The sequence below is a fragment of the Melanotaenia boesemani genome, chromosome 4, assembly GCF_017639745.1.
Source record: "Melanotaenia boesemani isolate fMelBoe1 chromosome 4, fMelBoe1.pri, whole genome shotgun sequence".
NCBI lineage: Eukaryota > Metazoa > Chordata > Actinopteri > Atheriniformes > Melanotaeniidae > Melanotaenia > Melanotaenia boesemani.
The window spans coordinates 39708586-39735059 of NC_055685.1; the positions used below are offsets into that span (position 1 = coordinate 39708586).

Below are 26474 nucleotides of genomic sequence, written 5' to 3' on the forward strand. Positions count from 1 at the left end.
AATCTCTGGATGCGGGCGATGATGGCGCTGAAGGCAGCCTGAACCTCGGCGGCGGAGACGGTGCAGACGATTGGCTGATCGAAGAGCCGCTCTGACAGGTACTGAGGACAGATAGGACATCTTGGTTCATCTAGGCCTGGTTGACCTGAGAGTCAGAGCTGTCTGAAACTAAACCTGATGGAGACAGACCTGTCCCTGCCAGTCCGTGGTGCTGATCAGGATGATGGACTCTGGAATGTGGTCCTCAGAGAACAGGATGTGGTTCAGCTGATCCAGAACGGCCTTCCGTACAACCTGAAAAAAACATAAAAACAAATGGCTCCCCAGAAGATGGACCTGGACCTGGACCTAGATGTGACCCCAAACCTGACCCTGGACCTGGACCTGGTGTGTTCCTCTGGCTACCTGTGGAACAGGTGTCCTGTAGTCACATGACGTCTCGCTGTCCACGCTGCTGGTCCTGTCCGTCCCTCTGGAGTTCTGCCTGTCCTTCATGGAGATGCTCCACGGGTGGCGAGACGACTGGCTTCCTGTCTTACTGCAGAGAAACCAGACCGTTCTAACCTGGGTCCGCCAAATGTGTGTGCGCGTGTGTCTGCATGCGTGTGTGTGCATGCATACCTTGGTGACATGTGTGTCTGGGACTCCGTCTTACAGAGTTTGGCAGCAGGGCCGGCATCTGTTCCCATGACAACATCATCATCCACTTCCTGTGGAGAGAAAAAGAAGAAGAGGATGCAGCATAAAACCGCATGCATGCGTGCGCTAATGCGCGTTAGTCTCCAGACTCACCCCGGGACCGGCCTCGTCTCCTCTGGGCTCCTTAGGAACCTGAGGCCCCTGAGCTCCAGCAGACCGGAGCTGGTAAAGACAAATCAGTCATTTTACAAATAAAATAAAATAAAATAAAATAAAATACATAATTACCTTCAGAGGTTTATTATATAAAAACAAAATAAATACAGTAAAAATGTAGGTAAAAAAAAAACCTGCAACAAAATAAACGACAAAAATTTTATTAAATAAATTCATAACAATAAATATATAAAAATACATAATAAACTAATGATAAAATAGTAGTGGGTAGTGATTGAAAGAACAAGATCGCGAATACAAGCAACCAAAATGAGTTTTCTCTGCAGGGTGGCCGGGCTCTCCCTTAGAGATAGGGTGAGAAGCTCGGTGATCCGGGAGGGGCTCAGAGTAGAGTCGCTGCTCCTCCACATCAAGAGGAACCAGATGAGGTGGCTCGGGCATCTGGTTAGGATGCCTCATGGACGCCTCCCTGGTGAGGTGTTCTGGGCACATCCCACCGGAAAGAGGCCTCAGGGAAGACCCAGGACACGATGGATGGACTACATCTCTCGGCTGGCCTGGGAACGCCTCGGGATCCTTCCGGATGAGCTGGTGAATGTGGCCGGGGAGAGGGAAGTCTGGGTTTCCCTGCTTAGGCAGCTGCCCCCGCGACCCGACTCCGGATAAGCGGCAGAAAATGGATGGATGGATGGATGGATGGATGGATGGATGGATGGATGATGGATGGATGGATGGATGGGTGATGATGGATGGATGGTGGATGGATGATGGATGATGGACGGAGGGATGGATGGATGGATGGATGATGGATGGATGGATGGATGGGTGATGGATGGATGGATGGATGGATGATGGATGGATGGATGAATGGATGGATGGATGGATGGATGGATGGGTGATGGATGGATGGGTGATGGATGGATGGATGATGGATGGATGGATGGATGGGTGATGGATGGATGGATGATGGATGGATGGATGGGTGATGGATGGATGGATGGATGAATGGATGGATGGGTGATGGATGGATGGATGGATGGGTGATGGATGGATGGATGATGGATGGATGGATGGATGGATGGATGGGTGATGGATGGATGGATGATGGATGGATGGATGGGTGATGGATGGATGGATGATGGATGGATGGGTGATGGATGGATGGATGGATGAATGGATGGATGGATGGGTGATGGATGGATGGGTGATGGATGGATGGATGGATGGGTGATGGATGGATGGATGATGGATGGATGGATGGGTGATGGATGGATGGATGATGGATGGATGGATGGATAGGTGATGGATGGATGGATGGATGGATGGGTGGTGGATGGATGGATGGGTGATGGATGGATGGATGATGGATGGATGGATGATGGATGGATGGATAGGTGATGGATGGATGGATGGATGGATGGGTGATGGATGGATGGGTGGTGGATGGATGATGGATGATGGACGGAGGGATGGATGGATGGATGGATGATGGATGGATGGATGGATGGATGGATGGATGGATGGGTGATGGATGGATGGATGATGGATGGATGGATGGATAGGTGATGGATGGATGGATGGATGGATGGATGGGTGGGTGATGGATGGATGGGTGGTGGATGGATGGATGGGTGATGGATGGATGGATGGATGGATGGGTGGGTGATGGATGGATGGATAGGTGATGGATGGATGGATGATGGATGGGTGGGTGATGGATGGATGGATAGGTGATGGATGGATGGATGATGGATGGGTGATGGATGGATGGGTGGTGGATGGATGATGGATGATGGACGGAGGGATGGATGGATGGATGGATGATGGATGGATGGATGGATGGATGGATGGATGGATGGATGGGGGATGGATGGAGGATGAAGGAAATTCTTCTTTCTGTCTGTTTGGATTGTTTTACATGAATCTAGACTCTTTCCATGGGAATGAGCCTTTGGTTTCTTTAGCTCCCGTTTGTGGCTGCAGATATTCTCAGGCAGAAATCCACCTCAGTCAGGACGGGAACCAGTCTTTTAGATTTGTCCCATGTGGACCGGAACCCCTGCAACGTTCTGTCTTTACACCTGGAGCTACCAGATGTTCAGCTCAGCCTGGTTATCTGACCGTGGTGGTTTCTATTGAACAGGAATATCTGCTGAGTCGGTGTGTTCGGTTCTGATCCGTTTACTCACCGTTTGCTTGTTCTGCTGGCTCGTCTGACCGTCGAGACTTCTGATCTCCGTCTGAGAGCTCGACTGAGAAACACCGTCGAAGAAAGGCCTGCCGGCAGGAACCGCATCAATAAGCATCAGATTCTTTTAGCAGAACATTCGGTGCGAAACTACTTCTGAGTCATGATAAAACCGTCTGTACTGAACAAAGCACAAACTTCAGTGAATTACTTCCTTCCATCACAAGAAAATTAATCTAGTTTATCAAAGTACTCTGTTTACATGGACATCAAAATCCAATAACTGGGAGTAATCAGATTACAGTACTAATACTACATGGACTTCTGAAATTTAATATTTTAAAAACATTGGTCTACATTAAATATATTTACATGCACACCAATAATCTAATCTAGTCTCTATCTAGTTTCTGGAGTAATCAGATTATTCCAGTCAAATGATGTGACAGCATCACTTGAGAATCACATGAGAAACCAGATTAACACCTACAGTTTTCTCCAATACTCTGATGACTTCCTGCAAGTAGACCCGTATATCTGATTCATTTAGTGTTTTATTTTGGGTTTTTTGGGGTTTTTTTTTTTTACATCTGAGCATGTCCAAGAAAATCTGTCTCTTCCATCTTTTTAACATCTGTTAAAAAGACAAAGTAGCGTAGTCACAGCTTGGGAAAAACAAAACAAAAATGTGATAGCGTGCAGCAGCAGGAGGTTGGAGTATAAGCAAGATATACATTCACGTGTAATTGATTTAGCAGCTAATTAGCTAGTTAGCTAATTAACAGCTAACACTAAGACTGTGGGTTCCCACATTAACAGCTAAGAAGCTTTTTACCAGCTCAGAAACATCAACAGAGTTAAAAGTTTAGTCTCCCAGAAAGACCAAGAGAAACTCATCCATGCATTCATCTCCAGTAGACTGGTTTACTGTAATGGTCTTTTAACAGGACTTCCTAAAAAGAGCATTAAACATCTGCAGCTCATCCAGAACGTTGCTGCTAGAGTTTTAACCAGGACTAAGAGATCTGAACACATCACACCGGTTTTGAAATCTTTACACTGGTTTCCAGTCAGTCACAGAATAGATTTTAAAACCCTTCTGCTTGTTTACAAATCCCAGAATGGTTTAGGCCCAGAATACATCTGTGATATGTTCAGCGAATATAAACCTAGCAGAGCTCTTAGATCCAAAGACTCTGGTCAACTAGTCCAGACCAGAGTCCAGACTAAACATGGAGAAGCAGCATTTAGCTGTTATGCTGCAAATAAGTGGAACAAACTGCCAGCGGAGATTAAACTTTCCCCAAATGTAGACATTTTTAAATCCAGGTTAAAAACATTTCTTTTCTCATGAGTCTATGCATGAAATCTGCACGGAAACTTTTTTAACTTATCTTGCTTTTAATCATTTTAATGTAATTTATTATTTTATTGTGATAAAGTGTTGATGCCTTTTACTATTTCTAAATATCTGTAATGCCTTTGTTTTATGTAAAGCACTTTGAATTGTCCTGTACATGTAATGTGTTGTACAAATAAACTGCCTTGCCTTGCTAAGACTGCGGGCTCCCACATTAACAGCTAACGCTAAGACCGCGGGCTCCCACATTAACAGCTAACGCTAAGACCGCGGGCTCCCACATTAACAGCTAACGCTAAGATCGCGGGCTCCCACATTAACAGCTAACGCTAAGACCGCGGGCTCCCACATTAACAGCTAACGCTAAGACCGGGGGCTCCCACATTAACAGCTAACGCTAAGACCGCGGGCTCCCACATTAACAGCTAACGCTAAGATCGCGGGCTCCCACATTAACAGCTAACGCTAAGACCGCGGGCTCCCACATTAACAGCTAACGCTAAGACCGGGGGCTCCCACATTAACAGCTAACGCTAAGACCGCGGGCTCCCACATTAACAGCTAACGCTAAGACCGGGGGCTCCCACATTAACAGCTAACGCTAAGACCGCGGGCTCCCACATTAACAGCTAACGCTAAGACCGCGGGCTCCCACATTAACAGCTAATGCTAAGACCGGGGGCTCTCACATTAACAGTTAACGCTAAGACCGCGGGTTCCCACATTAACAGCTAGCGCTAAGACCGCGGGCTCCCACATTAACAGCTAACGCTAAGACCGCGGGCTCCCACATTAACAGCTAACGCTAAGACCGCGGGCTCCCACATTAACAGCTAACGCTAAGACCGGGGGCTCTCACATTAACAGCTAACGCTAAGACCGCGGGCTCCCATATTAATAGCTAAAGATAATAGCTAGAGGTGGCCCCATGTTCTTAGTAATGGTCTTACTACAAGTACAATACGTTCTTAGCGTTAGCTGCTAATGTGGGTGCTAATAAGCTCCTAAGTAGACTAGATGTGACTGTTTTGTTTATACTTCCTATACTTTCTACTTCCTGCTGCTGTATGACATCCTGTTTTTCTTTTGTTTTCCTCTCACGTGGTGATGTCATCACTTCTTTTAAATGGAAGGCATTGAAGAAACAGAAGAGATGTATTTTTTGGACAAAGGCTCAGATGTAAAAAAACACTAAATGAATCAGGTATACAGGTCGACATGCAGGAAGACCTGTATACCTGTATCGTGAAGTTGACTGAATTACAGAAATTTACCACCATAACAAACCAGAAAACTAAATGAGGCTCGGGTGAAAAGTTGTTTTAACAACAAAATAATTTTTATTAAAAGAATCCAGGTAGAACCGGTCCAGTAGTCTAGAAATCAGCGTGTTTGGGTGTTAGAGGTGTTTGAGTCTGATGCAGACACTGTTCCTGAGCCTGGTTTAACCAGCTGCTGTAGACCCAGAACCGCCGGGGGCAGCATCACAGTGTCTAAACGTGAGGTTCCAGCTCACCTGAGTTTGGGTTTGGGCGTGCTCTGAATGCTGTCGTTGTCGTCCAGCTCAGGGCCGCTGTCGCTCAGGTTGTCGACCTCCAGACTGTTGTACAGCAGGTCCAGGTCTTCCTCGGCCTCCCGACTCTGATCCACCTGGTCACTCTGAAGGAAAACATCGAGTGAACATTTTTAAGGAATGATCTTGTCTGAGGATCGGCGTCCACTACAAACCTCATCCGTGACTTTGAATCTCTTCAACAGAGCCACAAACTTCTGCTTGAAGTTCGGCTGCTGGACAACAGGAAAAAGAAGTTTGAACATGTGATCAGTGACATCATCAGCTCAGGTACGTCCTGCAGCACGGCAGACCTGATTGGTCCTCACCTGAGCCAGGGACGCTGTCTGCATTATTTTTCTGTGAGATGTCTTTGTCTTTCTCTGAACGTCCTCATCGTCATCATACATGTCCTGATAAACAAAAACAGGAAGTCGGCATAAAAAACAAACAACAAAACAACTTACAGATTTCCCCAATAACAAAACTTTAACCTTAGAAATGTTTTGTTTTTAATGTAAAACTGCCTGTACAAGCTCAGATAGATAGATAGATAGATAGATAGATAGATAGATAGATAGATAGATAGATAGATAGATAGATAGATAGATAGATAGATAGATAGATAGATAGATAGATAGATAGATAGATAGATAGATAGATAGATAGATAGATAGATAGATAGATAGATAGATCTGGTCTGGTTATACTGGAACCGGAACTGGTCTGGTTATACTGGAACCAGAACCGCTCTGGTTATACTGGAACCAGAACCGCTCTGGTTATACTGGAACTTGAACCATTCTGGCCCGTTAACGCCATCAGTCACCTGAGGCGGCGCATCATCACTTCCTTCCTGTTCAGAGGAGAAGCTGTCATCATCATCATCGTCATCCTCCTCCCAGTAGTGCTCCGTGTCGGGGGATCGATCTGCGCAGAGCAGAGTGTGTGTTCAGGTGACTTCATGTCTCTGGTTCTGGTGTGTTTGTGTCGTCTCTTTTTGTTTTATCTCTGTGTGTCTGTACATATCAACAGCCAGAGTCTCGCTCTGACGTTTGGGCTCTTTCTTCACCTACCTGAGGCCTTGATCTTGTTGCCATGGTGACCACTTGCTTCCTCCTGTTCAACTGGCTGGCTGGAGAGAGAATGGACACTCAGCTCCGCCGCTCGAACTGAAGCATCCTTGAGGTTACTATGGAGACCAAGGACGTGGGCTCTATCTGTCGGATGCTGCATCACCTGGGAAAACACACAAAAACAACCGCCCACACACGAGCGCGTACACGCAAAAACACACAAACTTGCTCATTTGGTTCTGACCAGTAAAAACTGCAGCTTCTCATCATTTTTTTTGTGTTATTTTAATAACAGCATCAACATCGAGGCAGGCTGAGTTTATCTGCATGACACGTTCCATGTACAAGACAATTCAGAGTGCTTAAAATAAAATATTACAGCAGAGGAAGTGTGACAAAGTAAATAAAAGAACAAACAGAGAGAGAGGAGAAGCCCAGTTTTCAATCGGACCAGGTTTTGCTTCTTTGGTCCGAACCAGTGAGAATGGTTGCTCCCACTGCTCCAGACGAACTGGACTATCCGTGGAAGTGGACCAGGGTTTGTTAAAAGCGGACCAAATAGCGCCCCAAAATAGACTGAATGTGCTAAACTAAAGAAACTGTGTGGTCTCATGACTGATAGCTCATGGACCTACTTTCTCTCGTACCTCAGACATGTCGATGACGCCTACTGCGAGCGTTTTGTAGCCTAGGATGGTTCGGTTCTTGTACCTCTTCCTCCTCTGCAGCATCACGTGCAGATGGTTGGCGTCTCGCTTCAGGAAGTGAGGATACTGAAAAACGAGAGGTAAACACAAACTGATGTCAGGACAGAAATGATTATTTATTTTTAAAGAACAAATCCTAACTGATGAGACGTGAGACCTGCAGAGAGAAGGTGAGCTCCAGGTCTGCCTCCATCAGGCCGTCTGGTGGAAGGAGATACTCGTTAGATCTCAGAGTCCGCTTCGAACCCTGAGAGACAGATCCAGGATCAGATCAGGTGTTATTATAAGAGAACATGATAAAGACTTCAAGGTAATAAAGCATCTCGTCAACCTGTTGCTATGGAGACAGAGTTTGATGCGAGCAGCAACTTCAGTTTCATTTTTTTAAATCTGTGTGTGTTCACACTTTCTTTACAATCTTTATGAGAAGAAAACCTTTCTGTCATCATGGTGGAAGTAAAACCAGCAGATATACCTGCTGAGTCTCACCTGGATCTTTACAGCAATGATGACAGAGGTGAGCTCTCGGTCCAGCTCCCTGAGGACCATCAGCTTCTTCAGAGTCAGACTGCAGAGCCTGAAGACCACACAGGAAACATGTCCGAGCTCCAGCAAGGCAGGTTCACCCGTTTCTTCTAAGTATTCAAAGTGCTTCACGTCAAACATTCAGATAAAAGCCAGAAATCAGAGTTCCAGTGTGAAGAACTAACAGATGTTCTGATTTAAAGCAGCAGCGTTTCATCAGGCCTGCAGGTTTCTAACAGCAGCGCTTTTTTCATGGTTCATGCTTATTTAGCGTCGTTGGTTTAAACACATCAACTTGATTAAAATGTTATTACATGTAAATTGTATTTACATTGTCATAATTACATAAATGCATGATTTGAAAGATGCATATGAAGAAATAACTGATCTGAAACTATCTGTTAACTTTTACTATTACATAGAAATGACATGATGATTTCATCATTGTAGGTGTAATTACTTAGTCATTAGACTACATAAATCATGAATGATAGTGATATCATCAAAAGCAGCAGTGCCGTGGACTCGTCCAAAAGCGCTCACAGAGGCCCGGTGTAGAGTTGATGTAAGTACCCCTGCCATGAAACATCGAAACACACCCTTCAGCTGGCGCGGGTATTTCAAGTCCAGGCCTCGTGCAGATCAACAGCTACTGGTTCTGCTTTTATTCTTTCCAAAAACCTTTATTAACCTACTGATAGAAACAACAGGTGTAGTAACACATCAGATGGATTTTACAGCTGGGTCTGAGGTTTTTAGACCAGTCGGACTGCATGTTTACGGTTTCTCTGATCTACGTCTAGATTCTGTGTCAGAGATGTTTGGATATTTTGGCAAATGAAACCTACCCTAAATACAAGCTAGTAATCTGCTCGTGCATTAAAGATGCATACATGTGTGATAAATGAGGACCCTGGACTGGTCTCTACAGTCTCTGGTCTGGTCTCTGAGTCCTAAGCATAAACAGCCTAAAGAAAAGTTGCTCCGTGAGACCGGACTGGAGGTTTTATTAGATAAAAATACTCAAGTTTTTCTGGGTTTGCGGAAACAAAATGAATAAATGACAATAAGAAAGTAATACAACAGGTCGGGCTTTTTAAAGGACTGGTTGAAATGATAAAACCTCAGATCCTCCAACAGCGGGATTCAAAGTCCAGTTCCTGACCCAGGTCTCAGAGACCGCTAGTGGAAAACCGGACGTTGTGTCCAGCAGCTCAGTAACGAAGCTGAACTATGATTTCCTCAGAATTCTACTTCAGCAGGACGTTCTGAGAGACACGTGGAGATTGGAGATGGAGGTTTCTCTGAGAGGTGGAGGAGTTTAATCCAGACGGAGCTGGACTCCGGCTGGTGAGCCAGTCCTCCAGAGACCTCATTACCCAGGATCACGCAGCGACTCGTCCTGCACAGCAACAGCATCCAGCAGCAGTTAATCCTGCAGCTTCATCAGGAGGAGGAGGAGGAGGAGGAGGAAGATCCTCTCATTTAGAAATGAACGGAAGCTGTTTTACAGATACAGCTGATGTTACAGCCTGAAGCTGTTCGTTCCATCTTGGTTCCAAACTTTTATTTTATTTTTGTTTAACTGAAAGAAATTCTGGAACATCCAGTTTGTTTTTACTTCTTTTAACACAATTTAACCCTTAAAAGTCCAAACCATGTTTTACTATGTTTTATCCACCTGGTTGTTTTTTACTGTAAAGCTGCCTGTCGACGCTGAACGATTTCAACCTTCTACAGCAGTGGTTCACGTGAACCACTGCTCTAGGGCCAGAGAACTTACACCTGTTAAATTTTCCACCACTAGATGGCAGACTTGCAACTCAGCCGCCAACGACTCAGCTACCAATGACAACTCAGCCACCAATGACTCGACAGCCAACGACTCGGCCGCCAACGACAACTCGACCACCAACGACTCAGCCACCAACGACTCAGCTACCAACGACTCAGCTACCAATGACAACTCAGCCACCAATGACTCGACCGCCAACGACTCGGCCGCCAACGACAACTCAGCCACCAATGACTCGACCGCCAACGACAACTAGGCCGCCAACGACAACTAGGCCGCCAACAACTCAGCCACCAACGACAACTCAGCCAACAATGACTCGGCCGCCAACGACTCGGCCACCAATGACAACTCAGCCAACGACAACTCAGCCACGAACGACTCGGCCGCCAACGACTCAGCCACCAACGACAACTCAGCCGCCAACGACTCGGCCACCTACGACTCAGCCACCAATGACAACTCGGCCGCCGACAACAACTCGGCCACCAACGACTCAGCCACCAATGACAACTCAGCCACCAACGACTCGGCCGCCTACGACTCGGCCGCCAACGACAACTCGGCCGCCAGCAACAACTAGGCCGCCAACAACTCAGTCACCAACGACTCAGCCGCCAACGACTCAGCCACCAACGACAACTCAGCCGCCAACAACTCAGCCGCCAACAACTCGGCCACCAACGACTCAGCCACCAATGACAACTCAGCCACCAATGACTCGACAGCCAACGACTCGGCCGCCAACGACAACTCGACCACCAACGACTCAGCCACCAACGACAACTCAGCCACCAATGACTCGACCGCCAACGACTCGGCCGCCAACGACAACTCAGCCACCAATGACTCGACCGCCAACGACTCGGCCGCCAACAACAACTCGACCACCAACGACTCAGCAACCAATGACAACTTAGCCACCAATGACTCGACCGCCAACGACAACTCGGCCACCAACGACTCAGCCACCAACGACTCAGCTACCAACGACTCAGCTACCAATGACAACTCAGCCACCAATGACTCGACCGCCAACGACTCGGCCGCCAACGACAACTCAGCCACCAATGACTCGACCGCCAACGACAACTCGGCCGCCAACGACAACTAGGCCGCCAACAACTCAGCCACCAACGACAACTCAGCCAACAATGACTCGGCCGCCAACGACTCGACCACCAATGACAACTCAGCCAACGACAACTCAGCCACCAACGACTCGGCCGCCAACGACTCAGCCACCAACGACAACTCAGCCGCCAACGACTCGGCCACCTACGACTCAGCCACCAATGACAACTCGGCCGCCAACAACAACTCAGCCACCAACGACAACTCAGCCGCCAACAACTCAGCCGCCAACAACTCGGCCACCAACGACTCAGCCACCAATGACAACTCAGCCACCAATGACTCGACAGCCAACGACTCGGCCGCCAACGACAACTCGACCACCAACGACTCAGCCACCAACGACAACTCAGCCACCAATGACTCGACCGCCAACGACTCGGCCGCCAACGACAACTCAGCCACCAATGACTCGACCGCCAACGACTCGGCCGCCAACAACAACTCGACCACCAACGACTCAGCAACCAATGACAACTTAGCCACCAATGACTCGACCGCCAACGACAACTCGGCCACCAACGACTCAGCCACCAACGACTCAGCTACCAACGACTCAGCTACCAATGACAACTCAGCCACCAATGACTCGACCGCCAACGACTCGGCCGCCAACGACAACTCAGCCACCAATGACTCGACCGCCAACGACAACTCGGCCGCCAACGACAACTAGGCCGCCAACAACTCAGCCACCAACGACAACTCAGCCAACAATGACTCGGCCGCCAACGACTCGACCACCAATGACAACTCAGCCAACGACAACTCAGCCACCAACGACTCGGCCGCCAACGACTCAGCCACCAACGACAACTCAGCCGCCAACGACTCGGCCACCTACGACTCAGCCACCAATGACAACTCGGCCGCCAACAACAACTCGGCCACCAACGACTCAGCCACCAATGACAACTCAGCCACCAACGACTCGGCCGCCTACGACTCGGCCGCCAACGACAACTCGGCCGCCAGCAACAACTAGGCCGCCAACAACTCAGTCACCAACGACTCAGCCGCCAACGACTCAGCCACCAACGACAACTCAGCCGCCAACAACTCGGCCACCAACAACTCAGCCACCAATGACAACTCAGCCACCAATGACTCGACAGCCAACGACTCGGCCGCCAACGACAACTCGACCACCAACGACTCAGCCACCAACGACTCAGCTACCAACGACTCAGCTACCAATGACAACTCAGCCACCAATGACTCGACCGCCAACGACTCGGCCGCCAACGACAACTCAGCCACCAATGACTCGACCGCCAACGACTCGGCCGCCAACAACAACTCGACCACCAACGACTCAGCAACCAATGACAACTTAGCCACCAATGACTCGACCGCCAACGACAACTCGGCCACCAACGACAACTAGGCCGCCAACAACTCAGCCCCCAACGACAACTCAGCCAACAATGACTCGGCCGCCAACGACTCGACCACCAATGACAACTCAGCCAACGACAACTCAGCCGCCAACGACTCAGCCACCAACGACAACTCAGCCGCCAACGACTCGGCCACCTACGACTCAGCCACCAATGACAACTCGGCCGCCAACAACAACTCGGCCACCAACGACTCAACAACCAATGACAACTTAGCCACCAATGACTCGACCGGCGACGACAACTCGGCCGCCAACGACAACTAGGCCGCCTACAACTCAGCCACCAACGACAACTCAGCCACCAACGACAACTCAGCCACCAACGACTCGGCCGCCAACGACTCAGCCGCCAACGACAACTCAGCCACCAACGACTCGGCCGCCTACGACTCAGCCGCCAACGACAACTCGGCCGCCAACAACAACTAGGCCGCCAACAACTCAGTCACCAACGACTCAGCCGCCAACGACTCAGCCGCCAACGACTCAGCCACCAACGACAACTCAGCCGCCAACGACTCGGCCACCTACGACTCAGCCACCAATGACAACTCGGCCGCCAACAACAACTCGGCCACCAACGACTCAGCCACCAATGACAACTCAGCCACCAATGACTCGACAGCCAACGACTCGGCCGCCAACGACAACTCGACCACCAACGACTCAGCCACCAACGACTCAGCTACCAACGACTCAGCCACCAATGACTCGACAGCCAACGACTCGGCCGCCAACGACAACTCGACCGCCAACGACTCGGCCGCCAACGACAACTCAGCCACCAATGACTCGACCGCCAACGACTCGGCCGCCAACAACAACTCGACCACCAACGACTCAGCAACCAATGACAACTTAGCCACCAATGACTCGACCGCCAACGACAACTCGGCCGCCAACGACAACTAGGCCGCCAACAACTCAGCCACCAACGACAACTCAGCCAACAATGACTCGGCCGCCAACGACTCGACCACCAATGACAACTCAGCCAACGACAACTCAGCCACCAACGACTCGGCCGCCAACGACTCAGCCACCAACGACAACTCAGCCGCCAACGGCTCGGCCACCTACGAGTCAGCCACCAATGACAACTCGGCCGCCAACAACAACTCGGCCACCAACGACTCAGCCACCAATGACAACTCAGCCACCAACGACTCGGCCGCCTACGACTCAGCCGCCAAAGACAACTCGGCCGCCAACGACAACTAGGCCACCAACAACTCAGTCACCAACGACTCAGCCGCCAACGACTCAGCCACCAACGACAACTCAGCCGCCAACGACTCGGCCACCTACGACTCAGCCACCAATGACAACTCGGCCGCCAACAACAACTCGGCCACCAACGACTCAGCCACCAATGACAACTCAGCCACCAACGACTCGGCCGCCTACGACTCAGCCGCCAACGACAACTCGGCCGCCAACAACAACTAGGCCGCCAACAACTCAGTCACCAACGACTCGGCCGCCTACGACTCAGCCACCAACGACAACTCGACCACCAACGACTCAACAACCAATGACAACTTAGCCACCAATGACTCGACCGCCAACGACAACTGGGCCGCCAACGACAACTAGGCCGCCAACAACTCAGCCACCAACGACAACTTAGCCACCAACGACTCGGCCGCCAACGACTCAGCCGCCAACGACAACTCAGCCACCAACGACTCGGCCACCTACGACTCAGCCACCAACGACAACTCGGCCGCCAACAACAACTCGGCCACCAACGACTCAGCCGCCAACGACAACTCGGCCGCCAACGACAACTAGGCCGCCAACAACTCAGTCACCAACGACTCGGCCGCCTACGACTCAGCCGCCAACGACAACTAGGCCGCCAACAACTCGGCCGCCAACAACTCGGCCGCCAACAACTCGGCCGCCAACGACGTCTTGGCCACCAACGACTCAGCCGCCAATGACAACTCAGCCGCCAACGACTCGTCCACCAACAACAACGACTCAGCCACCAAGGACAACTCGGCCGCCACCAACGACTCGGCCGCGTACGACTCAGCCGCCAACGACTCGGATGCCAACGACTCGGCCGCCAACAACAATGACTCAGCCACCAACGACTCGGTCGCCAACGACTCGGTCGCCAACAACAACGACTCGGCCACCAACGACTCGGCCGCCAACAACAACGACTTGGCCACCATCAATGACTCGGCCACCATCAACGACTCGGCCACCAACAACTTGGCTGCCAACAACAACGACTCGGCCGCGTACGACTCAGCCACCAACGACTTAGCTACCAACGACTCAGCCACCAACGACTCAGCTACCAACGACTCGGCTACCAACGACTCAGCTACCAACGACTCAGCTACCAATAACAACTCAGCTACCAATGACTCGACCGCCAACGACTCGGCCGCCAACGACAACTCGACCACCAACGACTCGGCCACCAACGACTCAGCCACCAACGACTCAGCCACCAACGACTCAGCCACCAACGACTCAGCTACCAACGACTCAGCTACCAACGACTCAGCCACCAACGACTCAGCTACCAATGACAACTCAGCCACCAATGACTCGACCGCCAACGACTCGGCCGCCAACGACAACTCGACCACCAACGACTCGGCCACCAACGACTCAGCCACCAACGACTCAGCCACCAACGACTCAGCCACCAACGACTCAGCTACCAATGACATCTCAGCCACCAATGACTCGACTGCCAACGACTCAGCTGCCAACGACAACTCGACCACCAACGACTCGGCCGCCAACGACTCAGCCGCCAACGACAACTCAGCCACCAACGACTCGGCCACCTACGACTCAGCCGCCAACGACAACTCGGCCGCCAACAACAACTCGGCCACCAACGACTCAGCCACCAATGACAACTCAGCCACCAACGACTCAGCCGCCTACGACTCAGCCACCAACGACAACTCGGCCGCCAACGACTCAGCCACCAATGACAACTCAGCCACCAACGACAACTCAGCCGCCAACGGCTCGGCCACCTACGACTCAGCCACCAATGACAACTCGGCCGCCAACAACAACTCGGCCACCAACGACTCAGCCACCAATGACAACTCAGCCACCAACGACTCGGCCGCCTACGACTCAGCCGCCAACGACAACTCGGCCGCCAACGACAACTAGGCCACCAACAACTCAGCCGCCAACGACTCGGCCACCTACGACTCAGCCACCAATGACAACTCGGCCGCCAACAACAACTCGGCCACCAACGACTCAGCCACCAATGACAACTCAGCCACCAACGACTCGGCCGCCTACGACTCAGCCGCCAACGACAACTCGGCCGCCAACAACAACTAGGCCGCCAACAACTCAGTCACCAACGACTCGGCCGCCTACGACTCAGCCACCAACGACAACTCGACCACCAACGACTCAACAACCAATGACAACTTAGCCACCAATGACTCGACCGCCAACGACAACTCGGCCGCCAACGACAACTAGGCCGCCAACAACTCAGCCACCAACGACAACTCAGCCACCAACGACTCGGCCGCCAACGACTCAGCCGCCAACGACAACTCAGCCACCAACGACTCGGCCACCTATGACTCAGCCACCAACGACAACTCGGCCGCCAACAACAACTCGGCCACCAACGACTCAGCCGCCAACGACAACTCGGCCGCCAACGACAACTAGGCCGCCAACAACTCAGTCACCAACGACTCGGCCGCCTACGACTCAGCCGCCAACGACAACTCGGCCGCCAACGACAACTAGGCCGCCAACAACTCGGCCGCCAACAACTCGGCCGCCAACGACGTCTTGGCCACCAACGACTCAGCCGCCAATGACAACTCAGCCGCCAACGACTCGTCCACCAACAACAACGACTCAGCCACCAAGGACAACTCGGCCGCCACCAACGACTCGGCCGCGTACGACTCAGCCGCCAACGACTCGGATGCCAACGACTCGGCCGCCAACAACAATGACTCAGCCACCAACGACTCAGTCGCCAACGACTCGGTCGCCAACAACAACGACTCGGCCACCAACGACTCGGCCGCCAACAACAACGACTTGGCCACCATCAATGACTCGGCCACCATCAACGACTCGGCCACCAACAACTTGGCTGCCAACAACAACGACTCGGCCGCGTACGACTCAGCCACCAACGACTTAGCTACCAACGACTCAGCTACCAATAACAACTCAGCTACCAATGACTCGACCGCCAACGACTCGGCCGCCAACGACAACTCGACCACCAACGACTCGGCCACCAACGACTCAGCCACCAACGACTCAGCCACCAACGACTCAGCTACCAACGACTCGGCTACCAACGACTCGGCTACCAACGACTCAGCTACCAACGACTCAGCTACCAATGACAACTCAGCCACCAATGACTCGACCGCCAACGACTCGGCCGCCAACGACAACTCGACCACCAACGACTCGGCCACCAACGACTCAGCTACCAACGACTCAGCCACCAACGACTCAGCCACCAACGACTCAGCCACCAACGACTCAGCTACCAACGACTCAGCTACCAACGACTCAGCCACCAACGACTCAGCTACCAACGACTCAGCTACCAATGACAACTCAGCCACCAATGACTCGACCGCCAACGACTCGGCCGCCAACGACAACTCGACCACCAACGACTCGGCCACCAACGACTCAGCCACCAACGACTCAGCTACCAATGACATCTCAGCCACCAATGACTCGACTGCCAACGACTCGGCTGCCAACGACAACTCGACCACCAACGACTCGGCCGCCAACGACTCAGCCGCCAACGACAACTCAGCCACCAACGACTCGGCCACCTACGACTCAGCCACCAACGACAACTCGGCCGCCAACAACAACTCGGCCACCAACGACTCAGCCACCAATGACAACTCAGCCACCAACGACTCAGCCGCCTACGACTCAGCCACCAACGACAACTCGGCCGCCAACGACTCAGCCACCAATGACAACTCAGCCACCAACGACTCGGCCGCCTACGACTCAGCCGCCAACGACAACTCGGCCGCCAACGACAACTAGGCCGCCAACAACTCAGTCACCAACGACTCAGCCGCCAACGACTCAGCCACCAACGACAACTCAGCCTCAACTCTCCTCTGATTGGCTGTGATCTGCAGGTTCTGTAACTGTAACTGTGATCTGTGTAGTTTATTGGTTGGTAACTGGAAGCAGATGGAAAACCAGTTTAAGAGATGCAGAATAATTTGAATCGTTGTTGATGAAACTACTGATGGGAGGTACCGGTGTGTAACCAACAAGAAGAGCATCCATAAAAGTGCTGTATAATAGAACCAGAGAGGAGCTGCGCTGGGAGGTAAATATCATGAAAAAGGTGAAGTTTCATCCAGCTCAGTGAGGCTGATCTCTAAGTTTGGTTTTAAAAATATTTTTTTATTTTCTTCTGAACATTTTCCTGTACCTCATCGTGGTTCACAATCATTTAAATACACATTCACATCTCAGGGTGAGATCCTTAAAGTCTACTACACGCTGGGAGCCACGCTGGGAACATTTGGTGCACCAGTTCAACCAGTACGGACGGTTATTCTAAAGGCTGTCTGACCTCTGAGAGTCCAGCTTTCTGACTGGCTCATCAGATTCATGCAGCTTGAGTTCAGACCTGAAGTAAAGCTGAAGTGATTCCTGGATCAGGAATGACATCACCTTCCACCAGCCAATGAGAAGCAGGAAGAAGAAAGGAAGCTAGGTGGTGATTAGTGCTCTCTGCCTCTGATTCCTCCACCTGCCGGACCTGTGGGGGTTAATGAAGTCACAGCTAATCCTCAGAAGCAGGTCATGTTGACTCAGGAGGTGAAGAAGATTAAAGCTGAGTGGTTCCTTCCAACCTGGTCGATCATCAGTCTGATTTATTTCTGCATCTGATTCTGATGAGGTAAAGTCCTGCTTTCTGGAGGTTGACCGGTTTTCTGGCTTCAAAAGAAAGCCTTAAGTTTAGCTTTAGGGTAACCTTTTAAACTCCAAACCTGGTTGTTTTTAATGGAAACCAGCCTGTAGAAGCTGAACCCTTTTAATCCCAGTCAGCATGCAGACATGATGTTTGAGGGTAGCCTAATGTCCAATCAGGAGCAGCCAAAGATCAACAAGTGAGCAGAAAGTGTGTGTCGTGTCCCACACACACACATTATAAATGCCCTGGATGTGCCCCTGTCCTCTGAGCTTCTGACAGATAAAACCACGTCTTCCTCTCTCGTCTCCACTCCGACCGAATATTAATCCTCTTACCTGGGCACGCAGCTCGGAGAGGACCGGTCCACCTCCCAGGTCGCAAACAAGTTCATCGGCACCGGGACGTGGTCGTCTGCATGTCCATCAGCACCGGACTCCGCGGACGTGTCGGCTGTCGAACCCGGACCGGATCCTCGGAGTCCTCCTCTGTCTGCGGCCGCCGCCATCGTTGCCTGTTGCCGCCTGGTGCTGATCAACGAGCCGCTAGCGAGGAGCGGGGCGGGGCGGAGGATGGGTGGAGGGAGGGATGGATGGAGGGATGTTCTGAAGATGGTTTCATGTTTGAATCTTTGTCTCAGTCCAGGACTTTCTGTAACATCTACAGCTACAGACTCAAAACCGAAGAAGAAATTTTAAATTTGACAGTAACGAGAGCGGCACGCGCTGATTAAAAAATAAAAATAATCATTTAAAAAACTCTACAAATGTTTCCTCTAAAACATCTGAAGTCAGAGATGATAAGAAGATAAATCTTCACTGTCAGGAAACAAAACACATTAAAGTTTAAATCCTGAAACAGAGAACTCGCCTGTTTAATAAGATGTTTTAGAAAAGAGAAAAATACTGTTTAGATCTTATAAAAGAATAAACAAAAATAAAAACATCTGGAACTTTGCTGCCATCTTGTGGCTATTTTGGGTACTGCAGCAATGACCTGCTCAACCCTGAAGACCTCGTTAGTCCTGATCCAGAATTTGCCAGCGGTGGAAGAATAGCAGCGGTTCTTTTCTATTTTATTCTAATTTCTAATTTATTCAGGTAGAACTCAGACCCTCCAGCCTGGACACATTGACCTCTTGCATGAGTTCTCAGTATAAACCAGATCTAACGTCTCTGTGGTCCAACCAACTCAAAACAAGCAGAAACAAGGAGGTGCTCCAAACCCGAACAAACCGTTCACTAATGAAATTTTGGTTTAGGTTGTTGGTTTGGTGTTACCTCCTCCTCCTCATCCTGGGGAATAGTGGTGAAGTCCTGGATCACCACCGTGGGCAGTATCAGAGGCTGAGTCGTGGATACAGGAACATCCAGAGAATTCTGCTGTGTTTGGTTGGTTCGGTCTACTGGAGGAGATTCCAGCCGGTGTTTTCCGTACTGCACCAGGCTGCAACTCTTTACCACCACAGCGATCACGTTCTTCCCCATCATGACCCCTGACACCCGGGCGTCACTGTAAATCAGCAGGTTTACTCCCCGGATCAGGAGCGTGGTGATGTTGATGGTGGTGAGGCTGAGGATGGGATAGAGCATCATTTTATGGGGGACAATGTTCACCCCCTGCATGCTGAGCTCACTGAGGGAAACACAGGGCAGTACAAGGAGGAGGATGTAACAGTAGAAAAACATCAGCCCCTCCACCCACAGAGGAAGCCCCTTCCCCTGAAGCTCCCACAGGTTGGCCTGAACATCCACAACATCCAGCAGGTCCAGCACCACCCAGACCAGGCGGCTTCGGATCGCCTCTCTTTTCTTACGGTGACGTAAATATTCCAGATGATCTACGGCTGCCAGCGTTAGGAAGACGATGGGCATGCAGACGGACAGCAGAAGGGTAAGACCCCTCCTGGACACACCAGAGTTCATCATCTTTGCCTCCAAGGTCACATCCTGGGACTTGTAGCTCTGATAAACAAAGTAGACCTTTATCTCCAGGAAGAAGATATAGGAGAACCAGAGGATCATGGCGTAGCCTCGCTTGGCCGTGTGCACCTCTGATCCGGCCCAGACTGCCACATATCGCAGTACGATGAGGAAACACGTGTCGCCTGCCAGGACAGCGATGCACACGGGTGTCCTCCCAGGACCAGGATTCTGTCCCACCAGGTAGCCGTCCAGCAGGACCAGGCTGGTCATGATGAGGGCCGCTGTCAGGCAGGAGTAAATCTTATTCACCGCGGGTGGAGGAGTTACCATTGCTGGTCAGACTGCCAGAAGAACCAAGCTGCACTTCCTCCAGCTGGGACTAGATGCTCCTCATGTTGTCCTCAGTGATGGTTTGAGGTTCGAATCTTCCAGAGCCATGAATCCAACCTTTCAGCACAAACAAGTCTGAAAATTTCACTGCTGCGGTCAAGGTTGTATTTTAGACATCAAGGTCCGGCAGACCTCAGCTTTCATGGTGGGTTCAGGATTTTCTTCTGATGTAAACGGACAGCAGAAGGGTAAGACCCCTCCTGGACACACCAGAGTTCATCATCTTTGCCTCCAAGGTCACATCCTGGGACTTGTAGCTCTGATAAACAAAGTAGACCTTTATCTCCAGGACGAAGATATAGGAGAACCAGAGGAGGTGTCCTGTATCAGCGAGCAGATTTAGCATCAATAAAGCTCCAGGTTCTGGTTCTGTGATCCCCATCACCAGCAGAGATGATGAAATAAACTGTCCAACTCTGAACTGTCTTCAGTCGTCTTTCTGCTGAACTTTTACAGTTTGACAGAAAACCCAGAAACACGCAGGAAGAGCCGAGTCCAGTCCAGTTCCAGCAGAGCATCCCATCCCGCGGAGTCCCGTCAGGAGTCTGCAGAGGCATCGTGTCTCAGCTCGTTTCTGAAGTCAGTCTCCTCCCTCCATCCCAGCTTCACCATGACCTCATTTCTGCTTCCACACACAACTGAAGTGCTTGATGTCTGAGGGGAGAAGATTTCTGTTTTCTGTGACTGATCAGACTCAAACATGAAGAAATCTCAAAACAGCTGATGGGTCCAGAGTCAACACCTGTTTCCTTTGTTTAAACCCATCACAGAAAAGACTCAGCTAAGTCCTCTACAGCCTGTTGTCAACCCCAAAACCTCCCCCAGTGGCCCGGCTCCGAGCAGCATGGCAGGAGGACCTGGGCGTGTCCCCATCACCAGAAACCTGGACTCAGTTTGTCCCAGCACAGCTTAATCCAGTTATAAGTGGTACGCAGGTCACACACTTCCAAATTTGATACATGAGTGTATAAATATGTCTATGTAAGTATATCTGGGTGTATGTTTATATGTACATGTACATGTGTATGTATGCACATGTACATGCACACAGCCTGGCCAAAAAAAAGTGTCCATCTGGATTTAACTCAGCTAACAGGTGGAAGCCTTCTATTAGAGAACTCCTGCAGGGTGATCATCAAGTTATTTAACTCCCACTGATGCAACAAGCAGCTTCTAGATTCTTCAATAACCATGTGGAAAGACACATCCGTGGTCCTGGAAAGACGTTAGTTTAAGGAGGGTCAGATCGTTGGCATCAAGCAGAGAAAACATCTCAGGAGAAGCAGAAACTAAAACTGGGTTAAAACTGTCCAACACATCACTGAAAACTGGAAGGATGGATGTTTGTTTGCTTTAACAGATCCCCATTCGCTGCTGGGGTCTCACATCCAAACTGACAACAGACACAAGGAAACCTGATCAAAGTGTACAACATCAATAACTCTGCAACCGGCACCGTCGTAACTTTACTTTCCCTCTTTTTCTACTGAGGAATTAGATCATCACTCTCAAAAAATGCTAAAGAAAAAAACAAATCAAGCTCATTTCTTACCATCAATGTTCTTCTTGCTGAGTAAATAGAAATAAATTGAGCTTCTTCTTAAAGCTAATCATACTATTACCTAAAACTAGAGCCTGGTAAAGCATTTCATGTAATTCATTCTTTTCTTCTAAGTTACTTCTACATTAAGGCAGCATAAAACAAGCTGCTGGTGTTGTCTCGTGAAATGATTGTGTGTCTAAACAACTGATAATCTTCACAATATTTCTGGTGTTTTAGTCATAATTACTTTTTTGATTAGAGATATCAATAAATATTGTATCCTACCTTCCACACTTAGTCAGGACTGTGGGGAACCATCGTCTTCCAGGAAGAAACGTGGTCAGAAAAGCTTCCTGAATGATGGCGATCAGGTTTGGTGGAACCAGATGAAAGAAAAACAGCAGTAGAACTCAGGCCCATGTTTAATAGTGAAAGATGGGAAAGTATGATTTAGAGTTGCTGCAGCTGGTCAGGTCTAGGTTCAGGTCTAGGTTCAGGTCTAGGTTCAGGTCTAGGTGCAGGTCAAGGTGCAGGTCAAGGTGCAGGTCTATGTTCAGGTCTAGGTTCAGGTTTAGGTGCAGGTCTAGGTGCAGGTCCAGGTTCAGGTTTAGGTTCAGGTCCAGGTTCAGGTCTAGGTGCAGGTCTAGGTTCAGGTCTAGGTGCAGGTCTAGGTTCAGGTCTAGGTGCAGGTCTAGGTTCAGGTCTAGGTTCAGGTCTAGGTGCAGGTCAAGGTGCAGGTCAAGGTGCAGGTCTAGGTGCAGGTCTAGGTTCAGGTCTAGGTTCAGGTCTAGGTGCAGGTCTAGGTGCAGGTCTAGGTTCAGGTCTAGGTTCAGGTCTAGGTGCAGGTCTAGGTTCAGGTCTAGGTGCAGGTCTAGGTTCAGGTCCAGGTTCAGGTCTAGGTTCAGGTCTAGGTGCAGGTCTAGGGTCAGGTCTAGGTTCAGGTTTAGGTGCAGGTCTAGGTGCAGGTCCAGGTTCAGGTTTAGGTTCAGGTCTAGGTTCAGGTCTAGGTGCAGGTCTAGGTTCAGGTCTAGGTTCAGGTCTAGGTGCAGGTCTAGGTTCAGGTCTAGGTTCAGGTCTAGGTGCAGGTCTAGGTTCAAGTCCAGGTTCAGGTCTAGGTTCAGGTTTAGGTGCAGGTCTAGGTTCAGGTCTAGGTTCAGGTCTAGGTTCAGGTCCAGGTTCAGGTCTAGGTGCAGGTCTAGGTTCAGGTCCAGGTTCAGGTCTAGGTTCAGGTCCAGGTTCAGGTCTAGGTGCAAGTCTAGGTGCAGGTCTAGGTTCAGGTCTAGGTGCAGGTCTAGGTTCAGGTCCAGGTTCAGGTCTAGGTGCAGATCTAGGTTCAGGTCTGGGTGCAGGTCTAGGTGCAGGTCTAGGTTCAGGTCTAGGTGCAGGTCTAGGCTCAGCAACATTATGTCCAAAGAATGAGGTCAGCTGATACCTGAATACCCTGAATGAGCAGGTTATTCCATCTTTCCTGATGACTCAGTGCCAGGATTCAGACTGTGAAAGAGTGGTTCAGGGAACAGGAGACATCATTTTCACACATGGATCGGCCACCACAGAGTCCAGACCAGGCGCCTCGTTTCTACAGCTGCCGTAGGTACAAAAACCAGCTTATGCCAGTTCTAGTCAACTTTTGGGATTTATAAAAACCAAACTTGCTGGGAGAATGTTTCTACCTCCACAACAACTCTGACCCTCCTTTACACACAAAATCTAGAGAAACAGGAAACTGTAACAATATTACCTTTCACACCACATGTTAGATATTACAAGGAACGCTCTAAGTGGGCTACGGATCTGACTGCTACCGCTAGTGTGAGATGTTTATTCACAGCAATCAGAACTAAGTTCAGCTACGGAGCCAAAGTATGTAAATAAACCAGGAAAAGAAGCAAATCCCCAAACCGTGTATTATAAAGTGCAATGTAAAACAGGAAAACACAGGAAACACAACAATGCAGTTTGCAGCAACGTCCGGTTTCCCCGATGGAATCGCTGCTGGAAGAACCAGGTGGGAACGACATGAAATATAACAGTAAAATAAAAATAATAAATAAACCCAGAGGGAAAATACAAATAGGAAATTAAATTTGTTGTCATTAACCAAAGAATTTTCATTTTCTAAACGTCCACATCATGTGTGGTTCAACATGTGGCTCATCGGCCTGGGTCCACTAACTGAGGCTTCATCTGCAGATTCTGCTCCGTATCCGTTGTTGGAAACAAGGCTTCAGGCGGCGAATGGAAGTACCGGACTCGCTGTACGTTCTGGTGTCTGCAGACGTCTTTCTGAACAAGTCATGTGATGAATATTTATTATAGGCGGTCACCTGACCTTTTATAGCCACCATGTGGGCGGGGCAAGACGCTGCCTCACATGCACCAACTTTAGAGTTGGTTGTGATTTATAAATGGAAGCAGCCGTGGGAAGTGCATGCACACGTTTTTATAAATCTGGAGGTTTTCCTGTTTTCCCTGCGTACGCCACCTGTAGCCATCTTTGCTACTAGCAGGTTTAGACATGAGGACCCTGGTCCTGGTCCTGGTCCTGTCCTTACCAAGATTTAACATTAGTTTTTTTTTTACTTTATCCCTGATATTAAAAGTTAGACTGCAGCCGAAAGAAGACACTCAGAAACATGGAGTTGTGTAGCACCTGTCTTCAGTGTGTTGTTATTTAATTGGTTCTGCTAGTTAGCTGAGCTAGCCTCAGATAGAAGCTACTGAGCGAGCCTCAGATGGAAGCTAGTTTGCTGAGCTAGTCTCAGATGGAAGCTAGTTAACTGAGCTAGCCTCAGATAGAAGCTAGTTAGTTGAGCTAGCCTCAGATGGAAGCTAGTTAGCTGAGCTAGTCTCAGATAGAAGCTACTGAGCGAGCCTCAGATAGAAGCTAGTTTGCTGAGCTAGTCTCAGATGGAAGCTAGTTAACTGAGCTAGCCTCAGATAGAAGCTAGTTAGTTGAGCTAGCCTCAGATAGAAGCTAGTTAGCTGAGCTAGTCTCAGATAGAAGCTACTGAGCAAGCCTCAGATAGAAGCTAGTTAGCTGAGCTAGCCTCAGATAGAAGCTAGTTAGCTGAGCTAGTCTCAGATGGAAGCTAGTTAGCCGAGCTAGTCTCAGATGGAAGCTAGTTAGTTGAGCTAGCCTCAGATAGAAGCTAGTTAGTTGAGCTAGCCTCAGATGGAAGCTAGTTAGCTGAGCTAGCCTCAGATGGAAGCTAGTTAGCTGAGCTAGTCTCAGATAGAAGCTACTGAGCGAGCCTCAGATAGAAGCTAGTTAGCTGAGCTAGTCTCAGATGGAAGCTAGTTAGCCGAGCTAGTCTCAGATGGAAGCTAGTTAGCTGAGCTAGTCTCAGATAGAAGCTAGTTAGCTGGTTAGGATGTGTTTGCTCAATGTAAACTGACTAAAATAAAAATAAAGTTTCACTTCTGCATGGACTGACTCTTAACATGACTTTAGGATCACATGATCATTTGATTAAGTTTACTATGTATTTTATAGGCGGCTAATTAGACGTGTGCTACTGGTTTATTAGAAAACACTAGTTAGTTATTAAGTGAATAATAAATATTGTGTTCGGGGATCATTGATCTGGGTTTGGCCTGTTCAGGTTGTGAAGTAATAAATTGTGGCATGTTCATTGTGGTTGGGCAAACTAGGGGCCCCAAAGAGCCACAAAGCTATAAGTAAATCAAATCAAATCAACTTTATTTATAAAGCACCTTTCAGGCCACAGGCAACACAAAGTGCTTTACATGATTAAAAACATTTATGTATATAAAACAAAACAAAGTAGGAATACATAACAATAGAAACACTCACCAAAATATTTCACACAGCTGCACGCGCACACACACACACACACACACACACACACACACACGCACACACACACACACACGCACACACACACCAAGTAGCCTTCCCTCCCCATTCTATAAAAACATGATTCTCTTATTTCTGTCTCGAACTGAATGTTATTAAAAATACTAAAAGTGATAAACATCCAGCCTGATGCTGCTGTGAGGAAACAATATCAGTGTCATGGGGATCCATCCACACCAGGGGCCAGTCCACCCATGTCAAACAGCGGCAACCACCCCCATCAGAACAGACCGG

General features: G+C 49.7%; 1 protein-coding gene and 1 pseudogene across 1 annotated transcript; both read right to left on the minus strand.

Moving 5' to 3' along the window:
• LOC121638252 overlaps window positions 1-19198 on the minus strand; it is a 35542-nt pseudogene extending 16344 nt beyond the window's left edge.
• Window positions 19199-19653: 455 nt separating this feature from the next.
• On the minus strand, window positions 19654-20999 carry LOC121638255 (transmembrane protein 121-like). Its single transcript, XM_041982916.1, has one exon. It carries the CDS (start codon window positions 20755-20757, stop codon window positions 19744-19746), a length of 1014 nt encoding a protein of 337 aa, XP_041838850.1. The 5' UTR covers window positions 20758-20999; the 3' UTR covers window positions 19654-19743.
• Window positions 21000-26474: the final 5475 nt, after the last annotated feature.

Bases quoted from the DNA above. Each gene is read 5' to 3' on its own strand.
- LOC121638255 (XM_041982916.1), bottom strand. From the start codon at position 20,757: ATGGTAACTCCTCCACCCGCGGTGAATAAGATTTACTCCTGCCTGACA.